We start from the raw sequence: 18558 nt of genomic DNA, 5'->3' as shown, positions 1-18558 counted from the left end.
GTCAGTCAGCACCAAGTTTCCAGGATCAGCACAAACATGTAAAAACTCCCTGAAGACACAAAACAACCATGAAGCGGGCAGACATCATTTATGGTTATTTGTGTCTCTGTCTGTGTACCTTGCAGATGTTTTGTGTCACACAGTGGTCAGGATGCATCACTTATTGTTGCTCGGGTTTTGGTATTTTTTGGCTAATGATGGTTGTTTTGTGTCTTTATGGAGGCGTGGCTTCTGGTGGTTTTGGTGTAATAATTCTGGGATAATCTGATCATGATTGGCCAAGCACTGCTGGCTGACCTGTAAAAGTCAAATGTGTGTGAGTGTGTGTACAGGTGAGTGAATGTACAGTATTCAGGCTTGAATAGACGTCTCACCGTGGAAGCATCCGCCTTTTTTTTGTTTTTTGGAGTCATCACTTGCAGACGTCCGGCTCGACGGGAGTCATATCATCATTTTTCATCTTTCTCTGAGGCTGTCAGTCACAGTAACCATGGTAACAATTAAACCCTGCACCACAGCCCCTTCACCTGTCTCATCCAGGAAGGCCGTGACTGGAAAGCCGATGGTTGTGTGACATTCCTGTGCAGCAGCAGATCGATCCCCCCCCCTACACCATCACCCCGATTAGAAAATGGCTCTTTTCAGAGTCGCGGGCGCTCAGAAGGGAGGACTTGGCTGGAATGACAGATGGTGATTCTTCAGCGTTTTACAGTACAGTGGTGTCTTGACAGCCCCGTGATACAATGGAGGCACGGCTCTCACAGATAGTTTGCCATGGTAACAGATGGTTGGCAGTTGAAGACACCACGGTGAGCGAGCGAGGGCACATTTTCAGGAGTCCCGGCTGCGAGTGTGTTAGACACTCGGCCTCTGTCGACGTAGAGGAAGTCAACCAAGAGTGGGAGCTCCATCTGTCTCACTCCTCGTTGCTCTTTTCATCCATCCCACTGCTCCCCCCCCCTCCAGTCCCAGCCCTCGCACCCCTCCCCAGTGGAATGACTGTGTTTGTTTGTGTTTGTGTCAGTGGGATGCTAAAATGGGTGAGCGGAGCTATTCTGCATATTAGTGTGCAGCGCTAACAAGCTACTGTTGCCTCTGATGAGCTTGTCTGTGCCACCGTTTGTTTTTTATATGAATGTAAATGGGCTAAAGCTGTGTGTGTGTGTGTGTGTGTGTGTGTGTGTGTGTGTGTGTGTGTGTGTGTGTGTGTGTATGCGTGTGTTTGTTTGTTAACCCCCCCAACACCGCGTGAATACATTTAGATCATGCAGGACTAGCTTTGTACCTGTGTGTTTGTATGATGCTAAACAATCCTGGCCTCATTGTGTACCCTCTCTGAAAGTAAATTCTCACGCCGTGTGTGCATGCGTGCGTTTGTGTAATTCATGGTTTGTGCACATCTGTAATTTAGATGTAACTGTGTTCTCTAATAGATGTAAATGCGATGCATATGTGTATCTGAATTTTCAATTTGGAGGAATGTGACTGATGGTGTTTGCGAGCGAGCGATGTAGCAATAAGAATGCAAATTGGATGTGTGTGTACAGTATGTGTGTGACCCTGGCAGAGGTTAACGAGAGCAGGGTGACAGTGACGGAGGAGTGCGTTGTAATGATCCCAGCTAGTCCTTAGGCTTGTGTACGTGCGTGAAGCACATAAAACTTGAACTTCTGTGCTTTTGTTCTCAGACTCGTTCTTGTGTTTCCTTTCAAATCCCACACACACACATAATTTTTCTTTTAAAAAACTTGTGACTTTTTGCCTTGTAACTTTTTTGCTATGTGGGAAACTTTTAAAGAAATGCAGATTCTGTTGTAGTCTAAACGATGGAAGACAGAATTATTATCTTGGATAATATAAGAACAAGGAGACTTCTTCTACCTCCAGATCTCCTTGAGTTTTAACACTTTCCTGGGCTCCTGTTTCATCTCACATCTGGTTTCATACTCGCCGTTATGTTCCAGGCTGTGTTCTGATGACCAGATGGCCTCATCTCACTGAGCCTGACTCTGCCAGAGGTTCCTTCCTGTTAAAAGGGAGTTTATCCTCCACACTTTTGTGCTCGCTCATAGGGGCTGATTGTTGGGGTTTCCTCTCCATTATTGGCTTTACCTTACAATATAAAGCACCTTGAGGTGGCTGCTGTTGTAATTTGGTGTTATATAAATAAAACTGAATTGAAATGAAAATATCCCTTGAAATAAGGACATGAAAGAGTCTCCCTTTCCCCTGCTACAGGCTAAAAACACAGCTGTGCTTTCACCCAGTGATGTCGGGTCAAAAGTACCTTTACTTTACAACTAAACAGATGTTTATTTGCTCGTTCGTAAAGTTTGGACGACTTCTTTCTGTGGAGGCAGAATCCACAGACTCACAGTGGACAAATGGCACACGCCTAATGAATGTAATGTAATATATTAGGCTTTGCTTCATTCTCCAGATGACTGAAGTCATGGTTTTACGTGTACACATAACTTTTTAAGAGGTATGGGGTGTTTGTGGCTCACTGTATTATTCAGAGGGCTGGCGGTTCAATTCCTGTTTGCCAAAGTATCCTCGGGAAAAATACTTCCATCTCAGGATGTGTTCATCAGAGTGTGAGTGTGAGTGGGCGAATGAGACATGAAGCTCTTTGTGTGGAGCAGAAGAGTACTACATAAGAACCAATCAATTAAATCCATTTAGTTACAATAAACTAAGAGACTTGGTTTCCAAACGGACTTATAGTTTACAGTTTATAGTTACACACATTAGTAGCAATTAAGGTTTCAGTGACTTGTTTAACTACACTTGAGTATGCAGTTAGGAGGAAATGGAGATTTGCACACTTAGATGAGCCATGAGGATAAAATATTCAAAACTTTCCATTAATTAGATCTCTGTGTTTAACTGCAATTTATTTTGTAATTTTTCACAAACAATCTGGTCATGTTTTTGTGAGAAGAAAGCACACCACATCCATCCCATGTAGAGATGAGGTCCAGCAGGAGTCTCCCTGGACTGTGATGTTCACAGACGACAGGGTTATCTGTAGTTATAGCAGGAGCCTGGAGAGGTGGAGGTATGCTCTGGAGGGAAGAGGAATCAAACTCTGTAGACGTAAGAGAAAATACACGTGTGAATGAGAGGGAGATGGAAAGAAAGGTGAAGGGAGATGAGTTTAAATGCCTGAAAGCGATGGAGAGTGCCCAAGAGAGGTGAGGAACGGAGCGCAGGCAGGGTGGAGACGAGTGTCTGGGGCGATTTGTGACTGAAAGATAGGAGCAAAGAGTGAAAGGGAAGGTTGACAAGATGGTAGCGAGACTGCTGTGCTGTGAGGGTTGCATCACATCACAATGCACAACAATGAAATGACAAAAATAACATGACACACAGCAGTAGTACTGCTTTAAAAATAAGGACCTGTCACTTGTCATCCACATGTTAAAAATATCATTGTGGGTAACCTCCACTGTGTTTAGGCTTTGCTCTTTCAAACAAAAAGGTCAACAGTTTAATTTCCACTCTAAACCCATCTAGATAACAACTTTTTTCCACATCAGCAACAAATCTGGTGCCCAGAAGAACCAGATATACTCGAGATTAGTCCAAAGCATACAAATAAGTTAAAAAAAAAAGCAGTTTTAAACTTAAAGAATGCTTTTAATCTGCACGCACTAGTATATTAATTCCGTACTGTATTAATTTGGTGAAGACACGATCCATAATTGTGTTTATAAGAACAAACCTGCAGACAGAGATGGAGTTCTCTGATCTTCTCGTAGCGTGCAGGTCCCCCTCTCTCCTCTAGCCAATATCAAAAGCAGCCCTCTTCTTGTTTATCTTTAGTGGTATTGTCCTTGTTTATCTGCGGCTAAAAGCCACAGTTCAAGGCTCTGCAGAGATTATTAGAGAACCTCATTCTGTTTCATCTGTATCTGCTCCTCTATCTGTCTCTTTCTTTTATCTCCTGCTCTCTTCTTTTGTCCACCGGCTAGATTGGGTAGTTGAGAGGCAGGTAGATAAGGGGTGAAGTAGCCACCTGCGTCCTCAATCGCACACACCCCACACACAAAAACACACACACATAATTCCGATTTTTGGCAGGGCTACCTGTAAGCTAATTTGTATCCCTATCTGTGTAGCCTGGAGGAAAATGCAAATGGAAAGGTTGAGTGTGTGTAGCTTTTTGTTGTTGTTGTTTTTTACTGTATCTGCGTTTTCAGGATTTCATGTCCCCGATTTGTGTATTTTTTGGCAGTAGTCTTACGAGGACAGTCGAGTTCCCTGGTGACCGTGGGCCCCTGGGTATACACGTGGTCCCATACTGCTCCTCGCTCAATGGACGGTAAGCTCACATAAACGCTCTCTTCTTCACATCCTCTCATAATCAAGCAGGCAGGCGCAAGGAAAGGCAGATGGCAATGTTGACTCATAAAAATGCAGAAGTTACTCAAATGTTGCCATGTAGTCATGCGTGTTTACCTCCGTGATTTCATATTGACTCCATACTGTATTTGTCGCAAGACCCCTTGGCCTCCACATTAAAGGCATCGAGGAAAACAGTCGGTCCAAGAAGGAGAATCTCTTCAAGGAGGACGAGTGCATCGTCCAAATCAATGATACACCACTGCAGGACAAGACCTTTGCACAGTAAGTAGGCCAGTGTGTGTGTGGGAGTGCAGTTTTTCAACACAGAAACCAAAATCAAAGCTAATATTTGATCTGAAACATGTACAGTGTATTAGATTTACTTAATAGTTTCAGCATGCAACCTATGTTTCATGCATGGGGATATGTTCTTAATAAAATAAACAGATTAACATCTTACAGGCAACACTGCTCAACGTGTAATGGCCTGCTCAGGTTGAGTGTCTGCGGGATGCGCCACAACACGTCCAAGCCCCCATGCATCCATTCACAGAACTCAATGAGATCCTGGTGCCAGACACTAAAAGACGACCCTAGCGGGCTCATATCCCCCTCAGTGCGTCTGTTCTGGTCGCATGAGGATGTTTAATGTCATGGCTGAGCTTTTAACAGACATGGGAAATGGAGAGAAGCAAGGTTGAAATGGTTTGGACATGTGCAGAGGAGGGAGAGTGAATATAGTGAGCAAAGGATGTTAAATATGGAGCTGGATGGCAGGGAGAAAAGAGGAAGACCACAGAGGAGATTCATGGATGTAGTGAAGGAGGACATGTAGAGGGGTTGGTGTGACAGGAGGATGCTTGAGGTGAGCTAGAGGCAGATGTTCTGCTGTGGTAATGGGGGGGGTCGTCAGATGTCGTCTTTTTGGAGGAAAGAGTTAAAGGATTTGCATCAGCTGCTCCAGAAATGTGTTTTTAGCCACCTTGAAGACGTTGGTTGCCACCAGGTGGGAATTGCATTACTTGCTTAGACGGTGACAATGGTTGCTCGCGTTTGTTGATGTTGCTTATCTTTAGCTCTCCTCTGAGAATATCCACAGGGCTAAAGGAGACGTAATTAAACCGTGGACCCAGACTGTGGAGGATCTTAAAAGCTTACTGAACAGAGCAACTCCCCCTTTCCCATTTGTTTCCCCTCGTCTATGTTTCCCTTTCTTTCTCCATTCTTCTTCTTCCGGACCTGGCTCCTGTGAGTTTTTTGTTTGCTGTTTGCTTAATCCGTCCTTATGCGCTTTGGTTTTGCTGATTGTCTGATTATTCTTTTGTTCAAATGGCAAAAATAAGTGTTCCAGGTGATTCCATTTGGCAGAAGATTATAACCTTGTTGCTAGGAAAAGACGAAAAGATTTGAAATTTATTTGTTAACATCATCCAAATTGGATCTGAGGCGGATCGGCTTATCCTGACACAACCCAAGACATGTGGTGTATATGTGTGCGTGTCAGGGATGTGATGAGGAGCTAAAAACGTAAAAGCAAAAAAAAGTGTGTGTGTGTGTGTACTCCCACTCATCCTGTCACCACTATAACGCTGTAGAAATACCCCAACTGTCACTCACTTTGCTTCCTTTATTAACCAGACAAATCCTTCACATTCTCTGCTCTATCCTATCTCACACCACATCTGCTCTACCGATGGCGTATTTTTTTGTCTCTGTATTATTCTATTTTTTTCTTCTTCTCATGTTTTCAGCGCACACACTTCAAACTCCTGTCCGTGTCCTTTCTGGGTTTTTTCCCCCCGTCCTATATCTCTTTCTGAATGGGTCAATTTAACTGCATCTCACTCTGTTCTCTGTTTTGTGTGAATGTGGGGCTGATAGTGGTCTATTAGAATAGAATAGAATAGCCTTTATTGTCATTGTACAGAGTACAACGAAATTGGAGTGCCACTCCCTTGGTGCAAGTTTCAATAATAAATATAAATGTAAAATATAAAAAGTACAAAAAAAACCAATCGTAAGTACTCAAACAATAGTATGTACAAGTACAAGTATTAAAGCTGGAATAGGATCCTGCTTCAAGGTCTCACCATCTGATAGGGACCACAGTGTCCCAAGCCAGCTGGAGGAGTCACTGTTGTTAATCCAAACTATAATACAGCCCTTTAGTGAAGCACAAGCCTCATTCACCCTCTCCTTCTTTGCTTTCCAATTCTGTGTTCTCTTTCTTTCTGTGTTCAGCCTCACTTTTGAGTTCTCCTTTGTTGGTTTACAGGTTTGTAATGTTCCACAAAGCAAAGAGAGAGCGATTAAAGTTGTCATCTTGTTTTTTTTACTTTTCCTAAATTATCCTTGTCTCCCTCTCTAGGTCTCAGGAAGTGTTCCGCCAAGCTATGGGCTTGCCTTCAGTGCATGTGGAGGTTCTTCCTGTAGCCAACAAGTCACGCTATGAGAAAAGCTTCATAGGTCAGCTTTTCACCAGCGACAGCAAAGACTCGTCTACCAAAGGCAGTCCAGTGGTGACGCGCACTAAAGCCGACCCCAAGCCAGAACCCAAACCAGAACCCAAACCAGAACCTAAAATGAACACCAGGACAGATATGAGGCGACCAGACGCACACACGAAGACCCCAGAGCCAACTCTGGTAAACTCACAACCGGTGGAGTCTGTTCAGTCTGTGTACGGCTCTTTAGAGAGAGCGTCTCCCACGTCCACAGCCAGGGCTGCGAGCTCGTCTCCGACAACTTGGCCCCGCAGTGAGAGCCCACTGGCCAGTAGGAGTCCTGCTTCCGCCAACATGTCTAACCTCACAGGAAGGAAGGGTGGCAAGAAGATGAAAATTGACTTGAAGAAAGGTAAATTTCTTATATACATGTGTTGTATTCACTGATGATCATCATGTTCCATCATTAAGTTTTTTTTCTCTCTCTCCCCCATCACCCCCAACCGGTCGTGGCAGATGCCGCCCCCCCTGAGCCTGGTTCTAAGGTTTCTTCCTGTTAAAAGGGAGTTTTTCCTTCCTACTGTCGCCAAAGTGCAATTTTGTTGGGTTTTTTTCTTTACCAGGCAATATAAAGCCCTTTGAGGTGACTGTTGTTGCCAATTAGTGCTGTATGCATTGAATTGAATTAAGCTAAGGATGTTATGTTTCTCCAAATCCATGGTGTATAAGCAACTCCTTGATTATTTGAATTAGGTCCTTATTGTAAATATCTGATTGAAGTGCAGACTTTCAGCTTTAATTCAAGAGGTTTTATAAATAATTTTGCAGTAACTGAGCAGGAATTACATAAACTTTTATATACACAGCCCCTGTTTTCAGAAGCTTCAAATTAGTTGGACATTTAATTGACAAGTAGTTTCATATCCAGCTGAGACCTGTTGTTTTGCTACTTCATGACAAATGAAGCAAATGTGAATCTGAAGTTGAAGGATGAGGTTTAAACAGATGTCTGTGTATGTGAGGTCACTTAACACCCGTCTTTGGGCTGAAACACCAAAATAAACCAGACAACCAAATCTTAGTTGACTAAATCAGCTATCTGGTTCATTCTTAGAAAGGACGAATACGTCAGTTCAGCAACACTTAAATGGTGAAAAAAATGAATAAATCATCATCTAACCAAGTCAAGACCAAGAACACGTATCATTGTCGAGGTCTACGCTCAACTGATGCCTTCATGAATGGGAATAAAGAGGTTTTACAGCCAGATTAGACTTTGCCCAAAAATTGTGAGCTGTGTATAAAAAACGGTGCTGCAGGTGGTGCAAAGAGGCAAATTATGATCTCTGTCTAACAAATTATGGACCAGACTGTTAACTATGTATTTCTCAACAAAGTTGAACCCACAGCTCAGCAGTGTCTCAGACAGCTACAGCGATTCAGCAATCCCTCGGTTTCTCTGCTCCTCACTGATGTTGAGCTGTTGCACTTCATGCGACTTGAAGTTTTCTTATCTTAAAATGGCCTTTCCACAGCTCTGTTAGCAACCTAACGAGTCCATCAGCAGTAGCAGCAAAGTTGAGAGGTAACAGCCTATGGGAAGATGGATCCTTGACTGACGACCGCTTCTTTTGTATTGTGGATTCAGAGCCACTGGACCCCTGTGAAAGACTCTGACTCAGTGTTTTTGTTCAGGATTTCTCAGGCTCTGCTACATTGATACTATTCATTATTTGTGAGGCCTCCATCTTCACAAGTGCAGTACAAAAATACTGGAGTTTTCCCATTTATTTTGCCATTGCATTTTCCTTTTAAGGACTCTTGACTGCTCGTGCTTTTTTTTTAAAAAAGCTTTTATTCTCCAGATTTGTTAAAGTCAAAGCGGCTCACTTAGCCCTGGATGTTGTTCTCACCAGTGACACAATTGATTGATTTTTATCACATTCAGACTCCAATAAAATTGCCGTCCACTGTGGTTAGCTTTAATATTTCACTATGAAGATTTTTTTCATTTTTCCAATTCCTCAATAATGACTCAGAGCTGTCTAGTTGTTACGCCCGTAGGTTTAAACCTAGACTGACTCAGTCTGCCATCTCAGGCACCTCATCTCTTATCCCTCAGTGCTGAAGTGTTGATAGCATGGGAATGGGTTCTTATGACTGTGAATAGGGTCTGTTCTAGCAACCTGTAGTGTTACGGGGCAGTGAAAAGATAGCTGTAATTGGGCTACATGCACACACACACACACACACACGTGTGGTATCCAGAAAAAAAGGCAAGACATCCAGATGAAAGGATAGAAGAAATTGGGCCTCACACTTTCCAGCTCAACGCCCATTCACGACTGTTTTATTGTTAGTTTCTTCGTTTTTCCATCACACTTTTCTTCCCCATTTCTCTTCACCCTCTTTTTGTTAGATTTTTTTTTTCTTCCCTGGCTTCCCCGTCTATCCCTTTCACCTGATGCAAGATCAGAGCAGAGGATATTATGGGGTTTCTAACACCCTCTCCCTCGGCAACAGGCTCCTTCTCTCCGTGATTGACAGGCGGTGAGGTTTAGGTGCGCTAATGTAGGGCAGGCAGAGGCTTAGCTCGGAGACCAGATAGCATCGCTCACCGCCTTTAGTATGCCACGGCGGCTTTGCTCTCCCCACACACACACACACACACACACACACACACACACACACACACACACACAGAGTGTGGCACATTTCACTCATGGCTTGGGGCTTGTGAGGCCGTGAAAAAGGGAGAGGGCGGAGGCTCTGGGGGATGATGGTTCATGCATGTGTGTGTGGGCTCAGAAAACACACACACACACTTGTAAATGAATACACACAAAGTAAATGTAGGCTCAAAAGCACAAGGAAAATCTTTGTGGAAATCACATCGCAACCCCTGGGGAGAAAGCTAGAGAAGGGAATAATATCTCTCTGGTTTTTCTCTGCTCGTCACTCTTTTTTTTTCCTCCACCTCCACCTTTGTTCCATCTTCTTCCTCTACCTCCCTTCATCAGCCACCGTTCGGCCTGCTCACACGTGAAATTAAAGACAGAGTCTGTCTAATCCGGCTAGGAGAGAAGCCGGCTCCCGGGGGCTCAGAGGCTGAGCCAGGCAACTAACCCCCATAGGGAAACAGGCACTTAAACAGTAGTTAATGGGGAGAAGATGCAGACTGCAGACAGAGTTCAGGAGAGGAAGAGAGGGGAGAAAACTTGGAGAAGGAGAAAAGTGAAAGACTGGGATGATGAGAGGGAAATTCAATTAAAATGAAATTAAAAAGTCATAAAATTTGTAATTAAGTCTCATTTTCAGGAGCAGAGACATCCCCCGTGCACAGTGTGACTCATGTTGCCTCTTTCCCACAGGCTCTGAGGGTCTGGGTTTCACCGTGGTAACAAGGGATTCATCTGTCCAAGGGCCGGGGCCCATCTTGGTGAAGAGCATTTTGTCGCGAGGTGCAGCAGTGAAGGATGGACGCCTACAGCCAGGAGACCGCATCCTGGAGGTAAAACACAGGTTTTTATGAAGATCATCCAATGTGTGCGAAGTAGAGCCGAGACCTGTCGTTATCAGCAGGAAGTTTAACTGTCTCTGGATCACACAGTGTGCAACGTGTACTCAGGGTGAGCCTGCTCTCACCTGTGGAAAACACACCTGCCAATTCTGGTATCTTATGGCAAATGCCAGTTGCCGGGCAGTGAGTGCAAGGCCCATTAGGATATTTTGGTCCCTGATACTGATTGTTTGGTCAGAGACATTCACACCAGCATCCTATCCGAGGTCATTTTGTAGCTCTAGCAGTGCTCATCCTGTTCCTCCTTACACAAAGGAGCAAACACTGGTCCTGATGATGGGTTAAAGGTCTTCTACGGCCCTGTCCAGCTTTCCTAGAGTAACTGTTTGTCTCCTGAAATCTGTCTCCTGTGCTGGGAGAAACGGCAAGCCTTCAGGCAATGGCACATATTGATGCACCATCCTGGAGGAGTTGGTATACCTGTGTAACCTCTGCCAAATGCAAAACTAGGTTTAAAAAAAACAGTCAGAAAAGATGAAGAAGGAAAAAAGTCAGTGACCTCTAACTGTAAAAACCATTCCTGTTTTAGTGGTCGTCCCATTGTTGTCCCTTTAGTGCACCTGCTGTTAGTTTCATTAACACCAAAGCAGCTGAAACTGATAAACAGACTCCAACTGCTACTTAACTGACCAGGTCAATATCCCACAAGTTCAACTGACTTGATGCTTTTAATGTTTTTGAGCAGTGTTTCCTTTTAATTAGAGCATATTTTTTAAAATCTGATTTTCTGATAACCAAACACTTATTTTATCAAACAGCTAGTGTTTATGATTTACAGCAAATTATTTTGTGGACCCCATGGCTGTGTGTCACAGATGCCATTTTGAGAACCCCTAAGCTAGACCGATATAGCCAAGCTATCGCAGAGAAACACAAGAACATATGTTTTATTTTCATTTTGGAGAACCAGCCCACACACAGAAGCATCTCCATCTGATCCTCTGTTACTTTCATTCGATACGTGTTAGTGGAGCACTGCCAGTGGATAATACACTAAGCTTTAATCTACTCCTGTTTGTGTGTTTGCCTTTTTTCCCCGTCTCGTGTGTGTTTGTGTGTAGGTAAACGGAGTAGACATGACAGGCCGTAGCCAGGAGGAGCTGGTGGCCATGCTGCGCAGCACCAAGCAGGGAGAGAGCGTGTCTCTGGTGGTGGCTCGGCAGGAGGACATGTTCCTGCCTAGGGAGCTGGTAAGAGAGCGTGAATACGCAAAAACGCAGCATCCACACAACGTCCCTTCACTCTTCTTTGTTGATCACTTGTTTTCTCTGGTGGTCTCTGCTTCATCCCTACATTGTGACATTTTCCCTTTCTTTTCCTTTCAAAGGAGCAAATCCTCTTCATCTTGATTTTTTTTTTTTGCACCACAGACACACAAACACACCCGGAGCACGAGCTCTGGCCTTCCTGTTCCTCTCTGGTTTGTTGACACAGTGATGCCAGAGGAAGTCACACACACGCTCAGACACACAAGCCACAGCGGGGCCCCAGAGGAAACGCGCAAGTGTGTCCATGCTTGTCGGCACGCCCCGGGTGTTAAGTGACCGTTTACCTGTTGCGGCCGGCGGGGTCAGAAGCCGGCACAATGTGACCGAGCCTCACAAGGGACATCTTATCAATAAACACACACAGAAAGCCAGCTGGCCCCTTGAAAGTCACTCGCTCTGCGTAAATGATGTTTTCGCCTGTTCTCTCCTTTCTGTCCTCTGGTTATTCTGATTATTCCCTTCCCATTACTTCAAAGCACTGTGAGAAAGACGCGCGGGGGCTTTGTAGTGACTGATGCATATTCACACCTAGGCGAGCTGCGCACACTTAAACTCCCGAACACCTAGACTTTGATATAAAACTCACGCGCACACACGCGCGCGCCGAACACATCGCACATCTTTAAACAGCTAAGTTGCTGCTTCCGAAAATAGTTTGCCCTCATTAATGGCCCAGCAGTCTTGGCATAACAAGTGCACTTTGAAGAGACTCTACAGTCTTCATCTAACACTTGCTTGTATTTGTGCATTAGAGAGAGACTTAAAGAGTTGGGGAGGGAGGGAGGGAGGGAGGGAGGGGGGGCCTCTCACTCCTGTATCTGTCGAAGTTGTTGAAGTTGTTGGTGCCCCGTGAGATCTGGCCCTTATCTCCAGCACAGTCCTCCACCTCAAAGACATTTTGATGTCCCCTAAGCGCGCACGCGCACACACTTAGAGATAGACTCACAAAGACACTACACACACTCTCTCTCTAGTGGTTCTATTGATTGACTTTAGATGTGCAGACTCCTCCCCACTAAAAACAAAAAACATAAATACGCAGATGCGGAAAGAACTGCAGAGAAAAAGTTTGCAGTTAAATGCATGCAAATGAGCAAACGCACACTTAAACACACAATGCTAGAGGACACACCTCCCACCTTCCTGCGCTCTCCTTAATGATACTGGATGTTTCCAAATGCTTGTACTGAATTATTGTGGAATTTCGTGCCGGTGGTCGGATATCAAGAAGATGCAGACACATTAAAAGTGCCCGTCTGCCTCTTCCATCCTAAGGATGTGTTTGAGTGCCTGCCCGACTAGTGATTATTTTTCCATGCTTTAGAGGCTTTAACGTCTTGTAGAAAGCGTCCTTATGCATCCACACAGCAAACATTCGTGTCTGTAGTTCAGCACAGCGGTTTTACATCCAGCAGCTGCTGAGGTTAATTAGCCGAGTCCATCGACCAGCATCATATTGCTGCTGCAGGTAATTCGTCTGCATTATGAGCTTTTGTATCTATCAAAGCTCATTTTGCTCTTGAGCAGAAACATTTTTGTTCAGCTGAAAATGCCCGTCTCTACATTTATCTGTCTGTCTGCTCGGTTCAAGGATCACTTAAGGAAAGTGCGTTTGCGTGCGCTTGGTCGATGATGCGATGTTATGTGAAACCTGAAAACAGGTTAAGGACTTTGTGTTGTTTGTGCTGGATTTTGCATAGATGCGGCATGGAAAACACTCGAGTATCCCTGTCAGAGCTGTACAGTGAGTTGAAAGGATAGATTAGTGCACAGATAGTGTGTCCTTGTATCCAGAGTCTGACTGAAACTGACACTGAAACAAAGGTTCAAGGAAGCCATTTTACACTACTTGTAAAGCTCAGATATGTTTAAAGTGTAAGAAAAATTGCTTGGCTCCCCTTATGACCCTGTTCTCTCTCAGTGCTTTTATGAAAGAACCTCTTTGGAGTATGAAAGTATCTTATATCACTGTTACACCCAGTCTGTGCCGTGTTTTTCTCCTGGTAGCCCGATTTCTTCGGAGCTCCCGGAGTTAGTGTCAAATGTCCGAGGTTTGAGCTCAAACGGAGTCTGAAGGAATTTGTATTACAGTGTTTCTTTGTGACCTTCAGCATTCCATTCATTTCATTCACATTAGAAATCGAAAGCATTTGGAGGCCTTACAAAATGTTCATGGTGCACATTTTCAAATTTCTCTTCTCGGATTAGATTTCAGGGAGTTTTTTTCTCTTGCGTGGTACAAAGACAGCTTCTAGGGGAGGAAATCGACGTAAGAGAAGCTCACTGTATTTATGTAAATGTAGAGGAGTCTGAGCATTGAGCAACTTAAAACGGGTGAAGTGTTTGCTTCTTTATTTTTCTAGAAGTTCATCGTAAACAGTGTATCCCCCAGCTGTAATACCTGCTGCTTTTCATGCCTTTTAGCACTAAAACTAATCCTAACAATATATAGCCACTGGATTGTTTAGGTTTGCTGGTTTGTGTTTAAACCCATAGTGGTGCTTGATGGAATATCCTTAGTGTCAGGGTGTAAGTAGTGGAGTAGTGCACAAATCCAGTTTTTCAGGTGAAGTGATTATCAATATAGTGTCTGTAGTTCAGTACAGTGGTTTTACATCCAGTGGTTGTTGTTTTCATCTGCAGCTAATTTATATTTGGTTTTATGACTCAGAGTGTCAGTGACAGGTCTAATCAGAAATAGCCTGTAAAAGAGGAGCTGGGGTGGAGGTGGGTTGCAAATTGGCTTGCATGTCACAGCAGGCCTGACCAACTTAGGCCATGTCCACACTAATAAGTTTTCCTTTGAAAACGCATCTTTTTCTCTTTCGTCCTTTCGCCTTTCGTCCACACTGAAGCAGCGTTTTTGGTTAAGGAAAACTGAGCTTTTTGAAAACGCTCTCCAAGGTGGATACATTTGAAATTTAGACTGCAAAAACAGAGGCTTTTGAAAACAATGATGCATTTTAGTCATATGATGCAGTCATGTGACCAGTTCAACTAAGGTGGCGGACGGCATTGTACAGCAGTTGTTCTATTTGCTCCCAATTTTTACAGCCCTATTAAAGATTTGTAACAGTTTGTACATAGCTCCAGATGCTCCAGATAAACCTCGACGTTCCTCCTCGACGTGTCAAAGAGACGGAAAGTAAACAAACGGCTGACGGAAATGACGCAGGTCGAATAGTTTTCATGCGTGCGCACTACAGGAACGTTGCGTTTTCAGTGTGGATGAAAACGATAGTGTGGACGCAGAGCGTTTTTAGACGAAAACGCCGTTTTCAAATTTATCCGGATTAGTGTAGATGTAGCCTTAAAGATTGCATCCTACATGCAATTAGTCAGGAGGATGCTTTCAGCTGATCCATCAGCTGATGTGGGCTGACACTGAGAGCAGCTGATCTGTCGGTCTATCAGGCCTCACTGACCTAATGCGGTGCTCACTTTGTGCCAGAACTTCAATGTCTTTGTGAAATTTGGTAGAATTCATTACTTTCAGGAGGCTGCACGTATGCACGCATAAAAATTAATCAAATTTAATTGAAATTAAACAAGTAAGGCCTTGACTGAGGCACACGGGGAGGTTAGAGGTCAAACCAGCTGTGGAGCAGCTGATCAGGGTCCAGTGTTTTGCCAAGGGGCACTTCAGCAGAGCAGGCACTTGGTGGCACAGCAAGTTGAAGCGAAGCATGACACTGCAAGTCTAGTTTTTATACTCCCCGTGCGACCGCTGCCAACCCATAAGATTCTCTCCTCCGGTGCTCATATAGTCTGTTTTATCTCGCTTGTACAAGTAAAGTAGACTTTTAGAGGAACTGGCTGAACTGCTGATTGATTAGTTTCAATGGAGGGAGGGGAGTTACTGATGTTTCATGAGCAGCGTGCGGTTCTGTGAAAGCGCTCAGCGGCGCTGGGAGGCATGCTGGTCTGTTGTAGTCAAAAGAATAACAATAAAGCGTGTGAATTAGCCTCCTTATTAGGATACAAAAAAGCCGTCGATTTTCTACCCCATCTCCTGCACCAGCGCACACTCTCTGAGTAATTAAAAAGTGATAACTTCTAATCACAGTTTCATTCCTGTCAGCATTTCTGCATCTCCTCCGCTCGGCGCGCTCATTATTTCACGGGGCCTCGTTTTGTTTCGGGGCAAAGATTAGAGAGTTGCTTTGTAATGTTTTTTTCTGTTTTAAGCGGGTTTTTGTCAAGAGCAGGATATATATGTGTGCGTGAGAGAAAGTGTGTGTTTGTCATGCCAAGGACAGGATGGGGGGGTCACTCTGCACATGGCTGACCCACTCCTGCCACCAAGCCCAGGGCCAGCTCACAGGAAAAAGCAGGTTGTGAGGAGAAAAATAACTTTGCTGTGTTGCTGTTGTCTTTTTCATCAACTTGGCCTCTTTGGCTGTCTTCTTTTTATTTGTACACATCCCGTCATTCTTCCTTCTCTTTTTATTTTCCCTGTCTGGAGCTCTTCACGCCGTTCCAGAATTATCCCCCAATCAGTCATTTTTTATTTTCCTTTCTCTTCATTGTGAGGTAAAGGTGTAAAGCGGCGAGGAGGCAAGACATTAAGGCGATTAATTGGCAGCTCCATCGTCGGCGTCAAGCGCGGCGAGATCGCATCTTAATTGAATGTCGCTCTCACCGCTAATCCCCCCCGCTTTGAAACCCCCCATTTAGAAATCCTCAGCGACAAAAGGCTCTGTGTGTAATCGCCGTGTGTCACCCCTCCTCCTCCCCTCATCTCCTCTTTGCCTCCCGCCCTGGGGTAAGAAAAAGCTCCTTTTTGTCCCCTCATTTGGGTGTTGAAGAGGGTGGCCTCACTCCTGACTAAAAGCTTGTTAAAGATCCATTGCTGAGGGCTAACAGCGGAGGGGAGAGGCAAGGGGCCCCACTCGCCTGGAGGATGCCATTTGCCCCCAAGGAACGGGCATTAGCGGGGATATCAGCGATGTGTGGGAGTGGGTTTGCGTGGTTGGACCACTACTGAGAATCACTTGGTTGTGTAAATAAATATAAATAAGCAGTGAGTTAGAATAAATAAACATCTTGTTTTAATAACTTCTCAGTGTCTTTTTTTCAAGAGCCTGCTGTGCTCTGATGTGTCCACCTTCACCTCGTGTGTTATTGCAGTTAGATCACAGAGGTATTTAAAACCTCCCAGGTTGCCACCTGAGTCTTCTCAAGTGTCTCTCAAGCAGGAAGAAGCAGATTGTCTTTGTAATGCCTCTGGTTTTGAGTAGCAGCACTCTGAAATGCCTTGTTGATAAAAATAAGCCCCGACTGAAAATCTCAAATTATACTCGAGCAGAAAATAGATTCTGTGACTTTTGAAGGTTGGGTTTTGCTCGTTATTCGTATCGTGGAACTGATTATGAGCACCGAGTTAAAGATGTGTAACGATAAAGCTATCGTTTCATTTTTGAATGTTTTGTGCAGATTGGGGTACCTCTGTAGGCCAGAATGTAAAATGAAAACGCAGAAATGACCCTATTTCCGATTTGAAGTCTCCTCTTAACTCAAACACATTTTTACGTACTGTCATTTGAGTGCAGCCTGATGTATGTGCAGAGTTTGAGACCAGCGAGCTGTTGGCCCATCAGAATGAGAAATGTTTCTAACTCACCTTAAAGTTTACTTCATGCAAGAAAATGATGTGACAAGAGTAATGGAGAAACTGGAAATTTTCAGTGCACGTGCACTGAAAACGGAATTTTCCGTGAGATAGGAGAAGGAGAGCTCTTGACCTCACCAGGGAGATGAGGGCAATTCTGGGCTAATCCATATTACTCTGAGGTGGGTCTTGAACATTTTTGAACTGAGGTTTCTTTAACCTCTGTTTTCAAGACTGGAAAATGAGGTGTGAGAGACCTGACCTGAATTAGGGACATTGCAGTTTGATAAGAAGTAAGTCCTTATTACTGGGGTTTGCTAATAGTTGTAGTGAGAGCACTAACAGGGACTGGAAAGACGGAGCTGTCTCATTCGTTGGCTCCCTGTAAAATCCAGAGTGGAATTTCAAATCCTTCAAATCCTTTTCCTCACATACAAAGTCCTGGATGATCGGGCCTCATTATATCTTATCATCTGGATCAGGTTATAGGCTCAGGCTGCTAAACTACCTCCACTTTCCTCTCCTGTGCATGTGCTGCTATTGTCTTCAACTTTGTCGTCTCTCTGCCAAAGTTTGTGCTTTGTCTGGTTTGTTAGTCACCTCCCTGTGCTCTTCTCTCGACTCCCACTCCAGCTGGTTGCAGCAGTGAGCTGGTTCTTTATTTCCACCTACTGTTGCAGATCTCTTGCTCATACTGGATTGTCGGGTTCCTAATGTCTATATTGTTGTGGGGTTTTTGGCCTCGAGATGACTGCTGTTGTAACTTGGTGACGTACAATGAAAATGAGCTGAATAAATCCCAGTCAGCTTGCCCACCCGGTCCTCTGCAGGGGTGGGCAGTATTTACTTCAAGTCAAGAGTCAAGTCAGCTTCCTCCCACCATCCAAACACATGCGTGTCAAGTTAGCTGGTGATTTACATTGGCTGTAAGTCTGAGTGTGAGTGCATCCAGTGCATACCTTTCATCATGTGACAGATGGGATAGACTCCAGCCCCTCTGAACTGGATAACTGGAAGAAGATGAGAAACAAATAAGGATGAAATCAAAGGCAGCCATCGTATATTCACATGGAAAAAAAGTGCTGACCGTTTCTTTTTCCAAAGACGACACAGGATGCAAATGCTTATTAATTCCCACCTCTGTCTAATTCTTCTTTATATTGTGATGAAACTATAAGTGCTCTAGGTTTGCTGTACTGTACAGTGCATGCCACTTTGAAACCCTCCTCCAACTGAGCTCATCTTTGTTTCTGATTTAATCAAGGGCATATCTGATGACAGTGATGCCTGCTGTATTTGTTACTG

General features: G+C 44.2%; 1 protein-coding gene across 4 annotated transcripts in view; it reads left to right on the top strand.

The window, feature by feature from the left end:
- The window catches only part of pard3ba (par-3 family cell polarity regulator beta a), a 207335-nt gene that overhangs the window by 65460 nt on the left and 123317 nt on the right, over positions 1-18558 (top strand). For 3 of the 4 annotated variants that reach the window (XR_013971013.1, XR_013971014.1, XM_080877579.1), the window contains exons 6-10: positions 4241-4327; positions 4507-4632; positions 6719-7206; positions 10166-10305; positions 11436-11564. Coding sequence is in view for 2 of the 4 variants with exons in the window: in XM_080877579.1 (XP_080733705.1) it covers positions 4241-4327; positions 4507-4632; positions 6719-7206; positions 10166-10305; positions 11436-11564 (970 nt within the window). In the remaining 2 variants the exon portion in view is untranslated. The remainder of the gene's footprint in view (positions 1-4240; positions 4328-4506; positions 4633-6718; positions 7207-10165; positions 10306-11435; positions 11565-18558) is intronic. The other variant, XM_080877580.1, reaches the window with a different exon arrangement.

This window comes from Rhamphochromis sp. 'chilingali' (assembly GCF_963969265.1).
Source record: "Rhamphochromis sp. 'chilingali' genome assembly, chromosome: 3".
Classification (NCBI taxonomy): domain Eukaryota; kingdom Metazoa; phylum Chordata; class Actinopteri; order Cichliformes; family Cichlidae; genus Rhamphochromis; species Rhamphochromis sp. 'chilingali'.
The sequence above is the reverse complement of the archived record's forward strand: the minus strand, read 5'-3'. Positions and strand labels throughout refer to the sequence as shown.